This window comes from Dendroctonus ponderosae, unplaced genomic scaffold (assembly GCF_020466585.1).
Source record: "Dendroctonus ponderosae isolate FM_Combo_2020 unplaced genomic scaffold, Dpon_F_20191213v2 Dpon_F_20191213_9, whole genome shotgun sequence".
Taxonomy (NCBI): Eukaryota; Metazoa; Arthropoda; class Insecta; order Coleoptera; family Curculionidae; genus Dendroctonus; species Dendroctonus ponderosae.
This window is the reverse complement of record NW_026019116.1, coordinates 540,073-558,737: the sequence shown is the minus strand read 5'-3', so window position 1 is coordinate 558,737 and position 18,665 is coordinate 540,073. Positions and strand designations below refer to the sequence as shown.

At 37.6% G+C, this 18,665-nt stretch overlaps 1 protein-coding gene across 1 annotated transcript in view; it reads right to left on the bottom strand.

Moving 5' to 3' along the window:
- LOC109537695 (cingulin) overlaps positions 1 to 18,665 on the bottom strand; it is a 43,380-nt gene that overhangs the window by 3,618 nt on the left and 21,097 nt on the right. Inside the window, exons 7-12 of the mRNA XM_048669874.1 lie at positions 15,492 to 15,653; positions 11,814 to 12,038; positions 11,368 to 11,583; positions 8,306 to 8,452; positions 8,050 to 8,229; positions 5,253 to 5,381 (exon numbers count right to left, since the gene is read on the bottom strand). Of these exons, the coding sequence (XP_048525831.1) occupies positions 5,253 to 5,381; positions 8,050 to 8,229; positions 8,306 to 8,452; positions 11,368 to 11,583; positions 11,814 to 12,038; positions 15,492 to 15,653 (1,059 nt within the window). The remainder of the gene's footprint in view (positions 1 to 5,252; positions 5,382 to 8,049; positions 8,230 to 8,305; positions 8,453 to 11,367; positions 11,584 to 11,813; positions 12,039 to 15,491; positions 15,654 to 18,665) is intronic.

Sequence of the window (18,665 nt, the reverse complement as noted above, 5' to 3'; positions counted from 1 at the left end):
GTAGGAGTTTGTTTTGGAATGTTTGGAGCTTCTTGATGTTTGTTTTGCATGTTTGGCTGATGACAGGTGCCCCGTAACAAACTTGTGCTCTGATCACTTGTTTGTGAATTAGAGTTTTGTTTTGTAGTGAGAGTGTGCTTTTGCGATTAAGAAGAGGGGTAGGTAGGCGGCAGTTTGAATTCCTGTTTTAATACTTTTGCTTATGTGTTGAGAGAAGTGTAGCTTAGAGTCTATTATTATGCCAAGATATTTGACTGCCTTTGTGTATTCGATTTGCGTGTTGTTCAGTGTTAGTTTTGGAGTGTTTGTGTTGACTGTTTTTCTAGTTATTAGCATGGCTTTAGTTTTTTAAGAGTTAATTTTGATTTTCCAGGTGTCGGCCCAGGCTTGAAAAGTGTTTAAGTGTCGTTGTAAGGGTGGGATTATGTAGTAGATGTTTTTATTACTATAATAGAGGCTCGTGTCATCAGCGAAAAGAGCAACTTTGAAATGGGGGCTTTTTGGAACATCAGCTGTGTATAGGTTGGAAAGAGTTGGGGAAAGCGGGGCGCCCTGTGGGACACTTGCTTTTATGGATCGGATGGAGAATTTTGTTTCTTCAGAGTTATGAAAAACTTTCTCTAGTGGAGAAAGTTTGCCACAAACTGAACGAAGGTTAGGGGTAGTTTGTGGATGTTTTAAAGTTTCCAAACCAAGCCCTCAGCCCAAGCTTCAGTAGGGACCGCAAAACCTGCACTAAAACACCAAGGGAGGGAACTAATTGGTGTCGCCATCTATCGCTCGTGTTGAAATTTATTGAATTACTAATATCGCTATTAAAAGATAGGAGTTCATGGCAGCACCCATATCACTTAGGAGTATAAAAAATAGATAACAACCTATTCTCAGACCTACTGAACATACATATAAAATTTCATCAAAATTGGTCAAGCTATTTCGGAGGAGTATGGTAACTAAAACTGTGACACGAGAATTTTATATATATAGATAATACGTTCAACTTACCGCGATTTTTGAAAGCTCCTACACTAGCGCCTCTAGCGACAAGAGTTGTAAAATAGGATAACCTTAAATTGTTATTCCACATTAGAGTTGTACCTTACGAAATAGTTTTATCGTATTTTGTTATATTCAATAGTGGTTTTGTGCAATTTCTTAAAACAATGGTTAACAAACTTGGTTCTGTTTGTGCAGTCAACGGTTGTAATAATTATAAACAACAGAAAGAGCAAGAAAATAATTTTTCAGGATGCCGAAAGATGCTAATCTGTAAGTTTACAATTAAGCTGATTTTTGAGTTCACAATTAACAATTCTTCTATTCTATTTGCAGACAAAAATCATAGATAATCGCTTGCAAACGGAAGGATTTAGATCTGTTATTAAAATCGGAAAACAGCGATTACTTTTACCAAACATAAGTAGTATGTTCGGATCATTTTGATACAAGTTGCTTCCGCAATAGAAATTTATTTAGTCAAGGATTGCTTCCTGGATCTATACCAACGCAAAAGTGATTTAATAAAAAAAAAGCGACAAAACGTATGATAAGAGCATTAGTGGCCACAATATTGCAAAAAAAATAAAAATTTATGAAGACAGTAGAAATGAGGTGTTTTTACCGGCTCAAAATTCTTCACCGTCCGAAACATCGGAATCATTAAACGTGGAAATTTGTGAACTATAACGAAGGGTTGATAACTTACGGAAGAAACTAAAATATAAAACTACACTTGTTTCAAAGTATAGAAAACAAAATCAGCTATTGCGAAGAAAGTTAAAAAAGTTAAGTGTAAACAAAGGTATGAAGGCACCTGGCATGACAACATTTTGCAATCAATTTGTTCAGAGTCAAGTTAGATTAGTTGGAAAGAAAAAAACGGTAGGCGTTACACAGATCAAGAGAAAGAGTTTGCACTTGCTTTGTTGCTCGACAAAATCTTATACTTTTTTACAAACTTACTTTTGTCTTCCTAGCATTAGTTTTTTAAGTGCTTGGTTATCTGGGATGCATTTAGAATGTGGTTTAAATTATGTGGTCTTGGAATTACTCAAGACAACATGTGATAAATTTAAAAAAGAAAAAAAAGTTGCTTCTGTGGTATTTGATGAAATGTCGTTACAGGAACGTCTCTCTTATAATTCATCTCAAGATATACTCGATGCATTGCAGAATTTTGGCACTCACAGGCCACATTCTTTCTAAATTTGCAATCATGCAATGGTTATAATGCTTAAGGGTATTTATGTTAATTTTAAGCAAGTAGTAGGTTATTTTTTAAGTAAGGACGCATTGCCAGCTGATGTACTCAAAGAATTAATATTAGATTTTATTGAAAAAATTTCAGACACTGGTTTTCTTGTAAAGACGGTAGTGTGCGATTTAGGCACTAACAATCTAAAAATGATTAAACTACTTTCTGTATTAGTTGAGAAACCCCATATATTAATTTTTGCAACCAAAGCATATATTTTTTCTACAATACGCCACATTTACTGAAATGTTGCAAAATCATTTAAAAAAATATGATATTCAAAGGAAAAATGAAGTTTATTCGTGGTCACATATTCAAAGATTTTATGGCTTAGATTCAAATAGAATTCCAAGAATGGCACCAAAGTTATCAAAAAGATGTATTACGTTGCCCCCTTTTAGCCCTATGAGAGGGTGTTTAGCAACTCAGGTTTTAAGCCACTCGGTTCATGTTGGTATTTTGTGTCATGTTTCGATGAACAATTTGCCTTCTAATGCAGTACATACGGCCAATTTTATGTCACAAATTGACATCCTTTTTGATATTCTTAATTCTCAATTTTATAATGATAATGTCAGTGAAATCCAGTCATCACTTAGAAAATCTGAAGAAATATATTTGGGAGATTTAAAAGTTATGAATAACAAGTCTTGTAATCCATCTTGCATTGATGAGTGGATTTCAAATACAAATGCATTACAAGTACTTTTTGACGAATTGACAACAAAATTTAATTTTGAATATTTAATTTACTCGACGTTTAACACAAGACTGCATCGAGAATTTATTGTCTATTATTAGAGCGAAAAACGGCAATAATATAACACCCGACAGCGTTAAATTTCGGTGCAGTTTACGTTCTGTAATGGCTATTCAGTTGCTTCCGTCTACCGATAGTAACAGCGAAATAGATGCCTCAAAATTTATTTTCCAAAAAAAAGAAATCGAAAATAAAACGAAAAGCCTCAAGGCATTATTCTCCATGCAAACTTGTTTCATTGTCTGATTGTAAAACAGATATTAACGTAAACGCAGAAAAAATGTCAGGAATATATGTATTGGGGTGGGTTTGCAGTGAAAATAATTGATCTGACCTAGAAAATGACTTCATTAGACAACATTCAAATTGATTTCAAAAAATGCACGGAATTGTCTAGACTAGTTTTTCCTAATTCTCTAGCAAAAATGGTTTCCCAAATAATAAATAATTGCTTTAAAAATTATATAGATGTGCAGAAAGTTGTTCGGGAGTAAAATATAAATTAATTTTAAATTACAAATGTTTTATTGAAGAGCTGCTAAAAAATCACGTTTGTGATAGTTGTTGATGTAATCTTCCCAATTTTGCGGAACTTAAGAGATAAACAACGAGTTTGTCGATTTTACCTGACGGAAAATTTCGCCCATTTTATTAACTAGAACACGTAAGTATTTACCGATTACATGTTATAGCTAACTAAGTATGAGAAATCAACAAATAGTTTCTGCAAAATAGCTCTTGCTTACATGAAATCAGCATTTACACAAATTCCGCGTAACAAATACAATATGCATAATAGGAAACCAAATCGGTTTCCACAAAATTAACATTGAATTGGACGTATTATAGACTATAGTATTTGGAGTTATTTAGAGCCGCTACAGGTAAGATTAAATGTGCAAATCTAATGGCGGTTCCGTAAGTATAAGGCATCTTAAGAAAAAACGGAACGATCATCTAGACGAACCGCTAACAAGAATAAATTAGCCTTATGCCGGGTCCACACCAAGCAGACAAAACATCGCGAAAACCGAGACATTCATGCTACACGACAAAGTGGCGACAAATATTATACATTTCGATTCCGGAGGCTTCCAATTCCGGAGACTTTTGAAGGTCCCGTCTCGAGTCGGTAAATAACAAAGAGTCTCTGTTTTGTTTGTGTATTTTACGGCTAGTTGTCGGCGCAGTGTGGACCGTGTGTGTTGGAAAAAGTAGGAGACCAATAAATCAGTGAAAATGCCCAGTCCACAGTAGAACATTTAATCCACAATCTGTTATATGACGCTGAAATGGGCAAGTATAATAGTGAACCCAATAAGCGATCATCATCTCAAGTACAAAACCACTCACACTTAACACTCCACTCGTGTCAACACACAACATTTATATTCGAATCCACCCGACGCCAATACACAACATTTATACTCAAATCTATTCAGCTTCTACACATAACATTCTAAGTACATATCGGAACATTCTCAGTATATGTATATCAGACCCACAAAAAGAAGGAATATGAACTTTTGAATGAAAAACAAGAAGACACATTATTTTTAATGTCTATATGAGTTAATTATTTTTCTTGTATTAAAAATTAGTTTCATACAGTAAATATTAAAAACTGTGTTAAAAAATGAGGATATTAAAAATAAAAAACGAGGATTATTTGAATTTTTCTAGCTGGTCGAAACGGCACACAGTTAAACAACTGAATCGCACCAACTGAATTTTGTTGCACGTTTGCCGTTGTGGTGTGGACAGTTTGTCTCAATTTAATTTTGTCGTATTTTTATCTCAAAATCGTGTTCACCTTTTGTCTGCTTGGTCTGAACCCGGCACTATGAACATCTATGCAAGTGGTATCTGCAGATTAAACTATGATTGTCATTAACTTGCATACTACCGGTCGTGAACCGGTTAATCCATTTTAGAGAAATGCATTTAACTTAGTCTCCGAACGGTCAGTCATAGTCAAAAAATGTTGCAAAACATGTGTAGGTAACCAAATGTGACTTCACGAACTCGATATGAAGTAAATATATCTTACTCTTGATGTGCCAACCTTATTTAAATGTTATACTTACTCATATTAAACCTACAACTGTTAGATGTTTTAACGACAAACGCACAATCGCAAGCAACTGTATTAATACTGAAACAATTAAAACTGTTTTTATTTATGTGTTTATGTGTACCTGAGATGTAATGTATTCTGGGAGCTTTCGCAAAACTTACTTTGTCGTCGTCTGCCAAGGCCATCTCGTCCATAATGACCTTAAGTTTGTCTTTGTACGACTGCAACTCTCTGTTCATAGCTTCATTATTGCGTTCGGCCAATAAATGCATTTGTTGTGCTTCTTGTAGCTAAACATTTATTAAAATATATTATTCTGATTTATTTTCCTGACTACATGTAATTGTTATCATTCTTATCTTTCCTGGGTCTCAATCAAAGTGTGAAGTAAAAATTTTGAAACATCGTTTATTKCATTACGTTTCGGCGAGACAACAGCGCCATCATCAGATTTAAGATTAACAAAAACTACAATCACCAATTCACAATTAAAACATGTATAAAAACTATAATTTATAAAGCGTTAAAACATTCATCAGTTCTTGAGGGATCCTTTTTAATCATGAATTGGTGTTTGTAGTTTGTGTAAATTTTAAATCTGATGATGGCGCTGTTGTCTCGCCGAAACGTAATGAAATAAACGATATTCAACAATTTTTACTTCACACTTTGACTGAGACACGCGACCCAGGTAAGATAAGAGTATAATTCAAATATATTTACATGCTTTATGTCATTTTTTAAATAAACATACGCCGTCGGGCTTAAGTAAAGCAACGTTTCCCAAAATATGTATTTAATTCCCAACATAATAATTATGCAAGCAGGACAATGTAGAAAAATGAACTCCATTCCAAAAAAGTGACATTCCAGACTTTTTCTCTAATTTCAAAAAACTCGAAATTGTTTGCCATTTGTCCGATTTCAATCCCTTCAACCCCCTCCCAGCTATCCCGGATTAGTCTACTGTCCATCTTAACACTTAAAACTGCATTGAGGGCAGCCTGGCTGTTGGAGTAGATCTGGATCACTGCCTCTAGTCCTTCTGTAACTTCTCCATCTATACTAATCTCGAGGATTGCATATAATTCCGCCTGAAACACTGTCGTCCAGCTTCCCAGCGAAAGGAAGACTCCTTTGTTGGTACACAACTGCCCCAGTCCATCCCGTATTGGACACCCATAAGTCGCAGGTATACCAACGTTGCACTCCCCAATCTTTGTAGACCCACTAGCTTCCGGAATATGTCGGCCACCAAATCACGGAACCATAACAGATCCTCGGTCTTATATCAACAGTGGACTTCATAACGTGTCGTTTTAAGCCAAAGCTTTTCCCCAGCTCCCGCCGCGGGAGCCACATAATGACAGTAGCCTTTTGATAACTTTCTCAAAGGGGTACCTCTCCCATGAGAGTAAGATATTTTTCCGTACAACATTGGCGTCCTATAATCCTTTATGTTTCTTCTCCATGTAAAGAGCATGATCTCCGTTTTGCTAGCATAGACTTGCGCGTAGAATCCCTCCCGGTCTAACCGCCCCAGGAGCTGGTCCACAACCAAGACAGCACAGGGGGGAGAAAGGCAGCTCTGCATTGTGACCTCCAGCCCGTCGCCCTCAGGCAAGCACTGACCGTGCGGCTCCCAATCGCACTCCGGACCCAGTTTATTACTGAACGGGGAGCCTCTTTTAATTTAAGATAATTGCAGGTATTGCTTGTTCTGGCCTTATCAAAAGCCCCCTCCGCATCGAAAAGGAGGGTCAGCGTCACTTACTATCTTGTAGCCCCTGTTCCGCTTTTTGCCCTAGGGCATGGAGAGCCGTACCTGTCGATCTTCTTTTCCTGCATGATGGTTACTCTGCAGCAGAGCCCTGTTGAGAACTTCCTCTGTTCCGGTACCTGTCTATGATCTTTTCTAATACGTTTTCAATATAAGGAAAGACGTTAAACTGATAGGTGTGAATGAGTTGGCCTGTGTGTAGTTTTTTTTACCGGGTTTCACATAAGGTTCACAGACCACTTCCGCTTCAAATGAGGTATAAAAATCACTTTCAGAATTATAAAGACCATTTTCACTGTCAGGATGTCCTTGTATGCATTGCATGTATTGTATACGCAAGAGAATTTTTGGAATTATCCCGTCTGAAGCTACTGATTTATATGGAAAATATTGGGAAACCGCCCATCTGCTGGCGTCATCACTCTTTTGGCCGTGGTCCAGTACCATTCATTAGGACAGACCTTGCCGTCTTGCGGGTGACGCCGTCGCCTGGGAAATGTTTCGTTAGGAGAAGTTGTAGAGTCTCATTTTTCGCTTTCGTCAAGGTGCCATCTTCCTTCTTAAGGGTCCCTATATCGTTTTGCAATTCACCTGTCCTGAGGATCTTCGCAAGCCGGGCCGAACCAGACAGCGACTCAACCTCGCCGCAGAATTTCTGCCACCTTGCTCTTTTAGACCTTATCAATTCCTTCTTAAAGTCTATCCTTGCTTTGAGGTAGAGCGCCGAGTTTCGTCGTGATTTCCTTTGGCGGTTAGGTAAAAACCTCTTCTAGTTTCGCGTCTCAGGCTCTGAAGGGCCTTATTCCAACAGGGGACCGTAGAGGATCCAACCGCAACTAATCAGCCTTCTTATCTCGACACGCGGCAAAGTAACGTCTTGGTCCAAACACCCTCCAAAACCCTCCAAATTAGTATTTGATTAAATGTGTTATTACAGTTTTATTTCTCGAACATGAATGCAACTAAATCTTGTTGCTTTACTTTAATTTTTTCAAATCGGGTTTTCAGACCGAACAGTGTCGTATGAACACGATAGACTGAACTGTAATGTAAATTGGAAAGTACTTAAAACCGCTAGTTCTCTTGTCAAAATTAAACCGTTAAAATAAGGTTTTAATAACTTAATATTTTATATTATTATTTAGCTACTTTAAAAAATAATAAAGTAAATTGAATACCTTGACTTGGGTGGCTTTCAGAATGTCAGGCAACGGCGCCAATTCCTGTAATTTTTCCTGAAACTGATTTTTCACTCGAACAATTTCAAGATTGACTTGTTCACTGATTCGGTTATTTTCCATTCGCATTATTTCAATTTGACGACGTTGCTCTTCTATTGTTTGAATTGCTTCTAGGTACTAGAAAGTGATAATATGCCGATAACTTGACAGTGAACTGAACTAATTAATAACAAAAATGATAAAATCACATTACCTTATTACGATAGTCGTTAAGTTGACCTTGAATGTCTTCCACAAGCGCACGTAACTCTTCTAGTTCATCTTGTGCTTGCCTATAGAGTTCTTTGTGTACTTTCAATTGCTGTTGGAGGTCTATTAGCTGCTCTCTTGACCCTATACCCTGAAACCCAACAGAGTTTTTTTCTGACAAATCGAAGATAATGGAATACGCGCAAAAAACAATGTATTAAAATCGAACTCTAGAATATCTGGACCATTACAAGGTATCTGGGCAGATGTAGATCACATGAGAAGGCTTAGGGCTTTTCAACAATTTTGGAAAAACCGAGAAAACAATTTCGTGTCTGATTTGGAGAGGATCGAAATATTTGTGGAAAGAACCGTATGTCCGGAAAACAAACAGATGTACACATATTTTATGGGCGCGTTGAGATGCTATTTATGCCTGACGTCTACCTCTCTAGCTTGCAGCCTTTAGGTCCATTTTCCCCTCACCGCAGCAGCCCCGGAGACCCGATCCCCCAAAACGCCTATCACTAACAGCAATTTCCTTAATTTCTAACAATAAACTTACGCTAACTCTTTTTGATAAATAGGAAAGTTAACGAACGTCAACACAAAGGCCAACTAATATTATAAACTAAAAAGAAAATAATTTCCATTTAACATCAAAAACATTAAGTTCTACGCTCATCGCCCGACACAGCGTAGAGCATTCCTGGGCTGAGCGTCCTGCACAGGCACGAAACGAAACGTTCAGCGCTTTGCCCGGAAAAAAGCGTTAATTCCCCGCACCACCCTGCACAGCCGTTTCACACCTAAATTTCCATTTAATCCCTAGTCAAAGTCTACAGCCAAGAGTCGCTCCACACGCCTATACGGGGCAACCCTCGAGGACTCCGTAGCCCGACCTGCACTCACATGAATTCCAAATTCCTTTGTAAATTTCCACATACGGAAACACTCAAGCCACACCGGGGTGGAACCGTAGAGCGCCTGCAGAGCCTCAGTGGAGGTGGTCTTATGACACCGGCCCACACTCAACAGCATTAATCTGTGAGTAGCCTGCAGCTGCATCTTCACTCTCGAATCAATTGCCTTTTCACCCCAAAGCTCCATTGCATACATTACAGCACACTTTATAACTCTCTCAAACAGCATTCACACCAATCTGTTAACCGCTAAGCCCCTCGTTCACAGAATTTCCTTTCATCTTAACACTCGCACTCCCCGCTTTCTTTCTCACACTTCTGGCGTGTTCCAGGGAAAGGAACTTTGCATTCAACACAACGCCACTACATCTGACCTAAGTCGAAGGGTTGCCGACCGAAATTCATAATTCTCTCCAATTTTTGACTGACCCCGTCCTCAGCAACAATACTTGGTCATCCGCGTAGGCCTGGGCGGTCATCCCCAACATTATTTCTCCCATACTCTCCCCGTCCTTACCTTCTTCTGGTAACCACAGCCTCTCCACTCGAGCTGCCTCCCCAAATCATGCCTCAATTACTACAAGCCTCAAAGTTGGAAAAAGGCTCGAAACTTTCGGGCACGCTTTCCTCCATTCCAGAGAGCCTACCCTATCCTCCCTAATTCATGAAGAGCTACTGGGGCCCATGCCATATTAAACGCATTACTATTGTCCAACAGCACCATTACTTGATGTTTTCCGGCCGTTTCCCTCTTATTATCAGTTTTCTAACCGCATCATCTGTTGCCAAGCCTCTCCTTAAATCCAACTGTCTGCAGTCCAGTCCGACGGCAACATCGAGAACGCACTGAAGACGCATGTTGATGATTCTGTCCAACAGCCTCCCAGCTATCGGCATGAGGCTGATGGGCCTTACCCTTCAGACCCGTTCGTCAACCACACTAATTTGGCACACTTTTCAACCTTTGGAGCATATTCAAATCTTAAACATCCACCATACATTCTCATCACATCATATTCTCTAACTCCACGAACAATGTGCCGATACAGACAACACCTATAGCAAATTACCATGTCGCTGTTCTCATCTACATAATACAGCTCGTACCCCAAACTGACCTCAACAAGACGATTCAACCTCAATGCCCACGCTCTCGAGGTGCGCCAACCCACTCGGTTTCTTAGCAACACCCCAATTGGTGCTACATTCCCCCCAATGGCCTCCAAACGCATAATAATCGAGACATTTTCCAACCTGAGCCCACTGACGCAGCTTCGACACTCGGTCCATGCGCAAACCGAAAAAAAGAAAACCGACAAAAGAGGTAGCCGTCGTGCGAATGGACAGATATCCAACCAATAGAAACACTTTCGTACCATCGTATCACCTGTGGACAGTGCTGACAGCTCATACAACTCTTGAGTACTTCACTTCAATAAGTAAAATGAGGTTGTAATACAAAATGTCACATTGTTAATTTCATCTTGTTTGATTAACCTAAAGTTTTATGTTTGTTTCTTCCGAGCATTTTCTCTAAATGTTCGTAGCAAAAGTCTCTGAACAGTAGCCCAGTTGGCTTCTATTCTCCTTCCGCACGACAAAGCCGAAAACATTTGTTTAAAAACTTCTACGGAGACGCCAATGGGACGCATGCGGATGAGCTTTGAGTGGTGCGACGGATTTCTGCAGAACGCATTCCGGATACGTTCCGGCCTCATGAGAACTTCCCAAATTTAATATATTTCAACATCTTCCGCGCTGAACATTGTGAAAATCGTATGCTCAGTGTAGTAAATTATGCTTTGACAGTGAATAAAATTCCGAATTTTTTCAAAATCTTATACTTTTCCGGCTAGTTTCCACCGAGGATCAAGTAAAATAGTATACGGCACGCGAGGCGAAAGTCAAAGTTTTGCTGCGGCTTGAAGTTGACGTCCTCGGCTTCGCCTTTTGTGCCGTAATATACTATTACTGACTGTAGTAAAATACTCAAAAGCTGCCTTTCAGCTGGTTTTCAGAAACATGTGTCAACAATGCCGACGGTATTCCGGATTGCATGTGAACTGCTTTAATTTTTCCGCACGTAGTACGTGAAAGACTGATTTAAAGCATGCTTACAGTATTCCTAAATTTCTACTCTCACCTTATCTCCTGCGTCTCCTCTAAGCTCTTTCAATTTCTTTTCAAGCTCTTTAACCTTCATATCCAATTTCGCGCGATTTTCCTCAGCCTTGTCTGCTAATTCCTTTAATTTTTCATTGTCCGCACGTAAGCCCGCAACTTCAGTCAGTTTGGCTTTAAAGTCCTCCTGCAGTCTCGCATACTTCTCCTTCATTTCTTTGAATGGCTGGTCTTCACCCTAGGAACAAAACATAGAGGAACGAAAATTAGTGTGATAGTGCTTTCTTTCTGCCTTCGAGAAATCTTAAATTTTGACACTTAAAAAAGGAAGAACTCTTTTTCTTCAATTAATCTGCCTTTGAGAAATTTGATATACGCATTCTTCTAAACGACACGCACGCTTCTCGAAACATTAGATGGAAGCAGTTTCGACCCAAAAAAAAAGACGTGCAAATACACTATTCTTACCGACGCTTCTGAGGGGCAGCAGGGTAATGTTGGGCAAGGTGGATGGCCACATGGTGGGTAAGGTTTACACGAAGGGTAAGGTGATGGACACGGCGATGGGTGGCATGGGGGAGACAATGCCAGCATTTTCCGATGATGTTCCAAATGTTCTCGCTCTTTCTGAACCTCCAAAAGTTCCTGCTGAATGATTTTTACATCTTGTTCGACATCAACTAGTTGCTTTTCCTAGAAGTAGATTTGTGAAGTAATGAGTCTACATGTCAGCAGCAAATTTTCAGGCAAAAGTCAGACTTTTGCAATCGTTGCATTTTACAATTTGTCGTCTGAACAAATTAAAAACTAACAATAACAACAACAACAACATCTTTATTCAGTAAAAAGTCTGTTAAAAATCTGGTTTAAGGGCCGTTACCTCTTCTCTCATATTAAAACTGTTATCATGTTTAAAGATCTCGATGGCCTCTCTGTGCAAATGTGACATGTGACACAAACAGCGCGTAAAAATTCCTTACAGAGTCTTCCCACCCCAGAAAAAGGCTCATGGAAGAGACCGCTGGAAATCGAGTTTTATGAAATCGTTTTTAACAACTCATTTTGCTGTTTGCCATCGCCGTAGACTGACCAGTTTTTTTACATTAATGCATATATTTTTAAAACCCTTTTCATTATTGCATTCATATTTTTGTCGAAATAGTCGAATTTTTGCAAGAATGTCCATTTATTTCGGAAATTTGACGCTTTAGGTATAGAAACATGATATATCGTTTCACAGGGAATTTAACGGTCTTCCCGTATTTGAACTAATATACAGGGTGTTCTATTTGAAAAAATGTAATTGGAGCAGTTTTTATCTCTATCCGAAAGGTCAGTATTTTCAAGACATCCTGTGTAATTTGGAACAACTGCTGTACGCCCGGCTCAAGCATAGGGCTTTCCGAAGCCAGTACCAAAATTTTAAATTTACAGGGATCGAAATCGCGTTGTAATACAAGATTAGTTGAGGCTACGTTTTGATTAAAAATAATGAATTTTATTAGATATTTCGGAAACCGGCTTAGATCGATATAGGAATCGTTGGTGCAGAAACAATCAGATCTATATCGTCAATCCAACCGTGCAATAATATACAGGGTGTCTGATTTAAAATAGCAAAGTTGTACGTTCTCCTTAAACGTCTAATACGCCATCGACCGTGAATCATCCTGTATAGTAAGAAAAAACAGATACGATAAGTATTATTTTAATATAAACAAACAAAAATGAAAAAAATTAGAAAAGGGCTAAGTGCCAATAACTTTTTTATTCAAGGTAAGTGCTAGAAACTATGCAATAATTTTTTGGTGGAACTCTTGGTGCTGTGGTAAATGAAGATATGTAATTATAGCGGGTAAATTTAGCTTTTTAGCTGTGGTGTCAATTCCTGTCCAACTATCTGGAGTTTTCTTATTTGGTCTGCAGAAACATTTTTCTTCAGAACCTTTATCTTCTTCTATTCCTCTATATCACTGTGCGATTTCTTAGTAAACACACATCCTGGGTTATCTTTCGTAACTCGTATTTGTGACAACGTCGATATTGCTAGCTTTGCAGTGGATATTAAGGAGTCGGCGGCTTGTAAGTTTAAAAACTGTCTCGGTTCCATTTTGACAACTTTATATGCCTGTACTGATCTGGTTTCTCTTATGAGTTGTTTGATGTCTTCAGGCACAATGCATTTTTTGATCCTTCTTCTCCGTTCAATCTGTGCGAAATGACGATCATTTGGTAAGTAACTGTGATCGCTCACGAGAAACTTTATAGTAACTTCGGTGAATAAACCAATAGATGTTAAAAGCATCATTAAAAATATTGCTACCCGATTTTTATTTTGCCCGGTACAGTTATCACACCAAATGATCAGTCTTTCGTTTTCTGTAATGTTGGAGTTTAGAACTTTCAATAAGCCGGACATAATTTCATTCGATCCCCTGGCAGCTTCTGTTTCATTCCAGACCAGACGCACATAAAAGCTTCATTTGTATAGGCAATATGCACACTAAAGTTATAAACAGACAGTTGCCTCATATAATACATATCCGAGTGAGTTAACGTTGGAACAAATAATACTTTGTCTATACCTATTGTTATTGTGCAAATCTGACTTCCTGCTTGCTGGGAGGAAGCGGAGTCTTTTTTGAGATTGGTTGGAGCTTTCTCTGCTTTGCGATGGTGCAACTCTAACTGTAATCTTACAGAAGGCGTTTGTACGTTCATTTTTATAACACATGCATGTCTGTCCCATATTTTGCAAGTGTCCATTCCAGGCATACGGAAACTCAAATTTCAAAATTATTTTTTTAAAACCCTGCAGTAGTATGTAGCACTTGATTATGAGGATACTTTTTATTAAATGCCTTTGAAGGACGATGTATATTAAGGTCTGGGCTAAGGTACAATTTTGAGTTTTTTTCACGAGAGTAGTGGCCTTTTGGCTCTTTTGGTATAGAATTTATGTGATTTATAATACGGTTGCGATCTTCTTTTGTATAAACTTTTCGATGATTGCCATGAGTTCCGCGTTTATCTGTGTAAGTTATATCACCACTTTTCTTCTTTCTTATTAGAACTTCCACCATCTTTTTCGCCAGTGACAACAAATTCATAAAAGTTTTCTTACAGACGTTTACAATACTTTCTATTCTGTCGGGGAAAGTGTAAAATACAGAACACTGTTTTCTAGTCTCACTCTAGTCACCTTTTTTCACCTGTCCTAGATGTATATGGGACCTACAAAACGATCCTATTCCGATTAAACATACCCCAAGTTCTGGTAGCGTTTTCGCGGGAATAGTCTTTCCTTTATGAGACAGATATTCTTTACCGGACACTTTAAGTGCTTGTTGGACTTTAAAATTAACTCCAGTTTCGTATTTTTGTTTCTTAGTATTATCAATGTTTTCCATGTTCATTTTATTCTTAGCATCACGCACAATCGCAGACACAGAATAATTTCAAGAAAACGAACATGCAAAATTAATTGTTATTAAATTATTTGAAATTATCATCGGGTTGAGAGTTACGTATACAGGCATGCCGGAAAAAGACGCACTGCAAACTTTGAAACTCGATTTTGAGAAAAATATATAACATTATAATCCCTACTCTGGCTCAAAAATTTTGCGCTCTAGCTCAAAACATGATGGAGCTATAAATTTTCTAAAGGTTTTCCGGGGATTACCAGAATAAATACCCAAGCGAGATCAATAAGAATTCAGCAGTAGATAAGTATCCCGACTACGAACCAGCTTTGATTATGGAAGAACATATGATGACTGCGCGCCGCCTTGACGAACTTGCAATCGAAGTCTGTCATCTTGAATGAGGTTAAATTTAAGTGTTATTGGAGGTGTTGCGCCGTTAGGCGCAAGGTGCTTTTGACGCACAGAGTGGCATCACCACAAAAGTGGCACACAACACAGTGTTGCTCAGGCCTACTGGGCAACACTTCCAACGGATATACGCAGCATTGTTGAACGCTTAAAATTCCAAACTGGTTTCCTATATTAAAATGAGTGTTCTCAATTCAACCAAAACGAAAGTTATTTCAATAATCCTTCTCGTTATTACCCATTCATGTACACTGCATTGGTTCGTGGTTTCAGCTCACCAATTTAGCATAAAAACATTTAAAAAGCTCACCAACTGATTAGTAGTCTGCGAATACTCTTGCAGGCGGTTCTCCACATCTGCGGGACAAAGTCCTTTGCCAGGTCCACATGACATTTTCACTCCTGTTCCTCCACCTTCTCGAGTAGGAGAATTGGACCTTGAGTTTTTGGGACATGAAGCGTTTGGACAATGCTGTAAAGAATATATTATTTACAATAATATCAATCTTAATAGTGGCAAGTTTTTTTCAGTACATAAATTAGAGAAGCAAGAAACAAAAGTCTGTAGAGCTGTTGTCTAAAAGAAACGATGAATAGGTTTTTGCATATTCCATGTAAACCATTGATTTGAAAACCGCCGTTTTCAACGAAATTTAGCAAGCTTGAGAGCCGCAAATCTGTGATTTACATTTCTAAACTGGGCTAAATGTGTAAAAGGCTGTAGGGGAAACCTGAAACCCGTAGAGAGCACGTCTCCATATGGTGGAGCGGGAAATGCACTCACCGGTTCAATTCTTTGGACCGGCGCACATAGGAGTATTTGACCCTCAAACCTTTTGTAAGCCAAACGTCCATTTTGTAAAATATATAGTAACACAATTAAAACCGTCTGGTAACCCTCGTTGTGGACAACCCTCCATACAATAAGCGTTTTAAACAAAAACTTATCTGCGCATAATGGTTTATTATATAAACCTGTGAAAAGTCGGCGGTATTCCAGATAATATACGCCAAGAATTTGTGAGAGTTTGTTACAAAAAGTTTGAAAGTGGTATATTTTATAGATTTGACGTTTTAAATAACTTTATTTATGCAGTTTTCAGATGAAGCAGGTATGTAATTTATTTTGTAATACTTTTCATTAGACGAAGATTATTTTTGCTTCTTAAATGCCAAGCTAATAGAGAGTGTTGCATAAAGCCAATTTCGAATTCAGATTTAGTTTTCGGAAAACCTTTTAATAGGTTATCCCGTGAGATCCAGTCAGTTATTTAATATTTTTCAGTAGATATGACATCTGTGTTTTAGTCTTTAAAAGGAGATTCTGCAGATTTTTGCGGTTTTCATAAATATGCCATTTTTAAGAATGATTATGCCGTAACCTTAAAATTTTGCTGGATTTGCTTGGGTTTACTGACCTTGCTACTCAGTGATTCATATTTGCCTTGTATTTTATTTTGTAAATTATTTCTTATTCCACTATCGATTAGTTAGTAGAGTCTGTATTGTAAGTGAGAATCTTGTTATTTTGTAACTTTTAATTCGCCTTCCATTTTAAACATGCGCTTATCTTGTAGATGATTCCTTCGCTAACATTTCTTAGTAGTGTTTTTTCAGGAAATGCGGCCCATTTACATGCATTTACATTATCTTTGTTTTAAGTGCAGTTATTAAATTTTCAATATTTCGATTTTCCGTTATTAAGTCAATCATTTTTAATTATAGTCCCTGTATTTGCAATGCGTAATTTAGGTGAATTTTTCACACGCAAGGAAAACTTCTTTTAGCAACTGTATTGATTAAATACATTTAAATTTGTAATTTTTTTGAGATTCAAAATGTCTAAATCTCTAAGCCAGACAGCGTTTGTCTTAAAATGTCCGTTTGCGCGGATAATGCTCTGTTACGTCATTTGACAGTTCATCACATGATATACGTGGGACGTGATTTTCAGCAGCTTATGATTCTATAGCACTACATAATCATAAGCAGTATTTCGAGTTTCGATTCTGTATGTCTTTTATTTGCGTTTATGTACATATACATACATGTACATATACATTCCGTATATGCTATGGATACAGCCAAACTCTATGTTGAATTATATCCATGGCATCCAATGACTCCGACACTTCATAAAGTTTTGCTACATGGGCATTTAATTATAAAACACGCCCTGTTGCCTATTGGTCACTTAACTGAAGAGGCTGCGGAGGCGAGAAATACGCACTTTAGGAATTGCAGCCTAAACTATGCTCTAAAATTTTCAAGGCTGCAGTGTAATACGGACATTATAATCAGACTTTTATTGACATCAGATCCGTTATTGTCTAGCATAAGGAAACCGGTATTAAAAAAACGTGCGGTTTTTTCTAAAGAAGCACTTGAAATGTTTCATGAACCTACTTTCCTTGATGAAAATCATCCTGATGACGATAGCAAAGCCGAAACAGAAACACATCTAGAATCCGATTATTCAATTGAAGCTTCCGATTCTGATGCTGCCGATTAGTCGGAATTTATGCTTAAATAAATAAGTGTTATAAAACCAAATCACCCTTAAAAGTGTATAGTGTGCTATGTCGACAAATGCATTTGCTACATGTTAGATTAGTTTAATTAGTTCTACTTTAAATTAGTACGTATAATTTATTTTTGTCCATTTGGCAGAATTATTTAATTGTATTTTCGATCAAATGTTAAAAAAAATACAATAATCTGTTTATCAATTTTAACATGAAGTTTTATTTACGTTCTTATTAATATGCATTCTAATGCAATACAGGGTGGTACAAAAAGTTGTGTATTCTAATTCCATCTTGAACGTAGACTTATCAGTCGTGATTCCTGAAATATCTCGGAAAAAGTGAAACCATGCTAATTTTAAAAAACGTTATACCGCGAAAACTGTAATACCGATTTTGATAAAACTTGGGTTCCTGTAATTTTTTATAATGGCGCTTCGAATGACGTTGGCAGATTTTTTCGAAAATGGCGTCCATAAGAAGATATAAAGTTGAATATCGGTGTGCAAGATTTAGATGGCTTAGAAAAAATCTGCCAATGTTATTCGAAGCGCCATCATAAAAATGACAGAAACTCAAGTTTCATCAAAATCGGAATAAAAGTTGTCGCGGTATAACGTTTTTTAGAATTGGCACGTTTTCACTTTTTTTGAGATATTTCAGGAACCATGACAGATAAACCTGTTGTCAAGATGGATTCTCAATGAGCATTAGAATGCACAACTTTTTCCTAATTTATCCGACCCTGTAGCTCTTATCATTTCGGATACCCCAATGGTGAGCATTGTAAAAGTGACCACCCTGTAGAAGCAATGTTCTTTTTAACCAAAAATGTTATTAAATCGCATATCTACAACAAAAGCATTTTTTTTTTTTATTATTATAGCAATCTAGTACAGTATACTAATAAGCCATTTGTCTTTAACTTAATCTACTACTTTAAAAAACACAAAGCACAC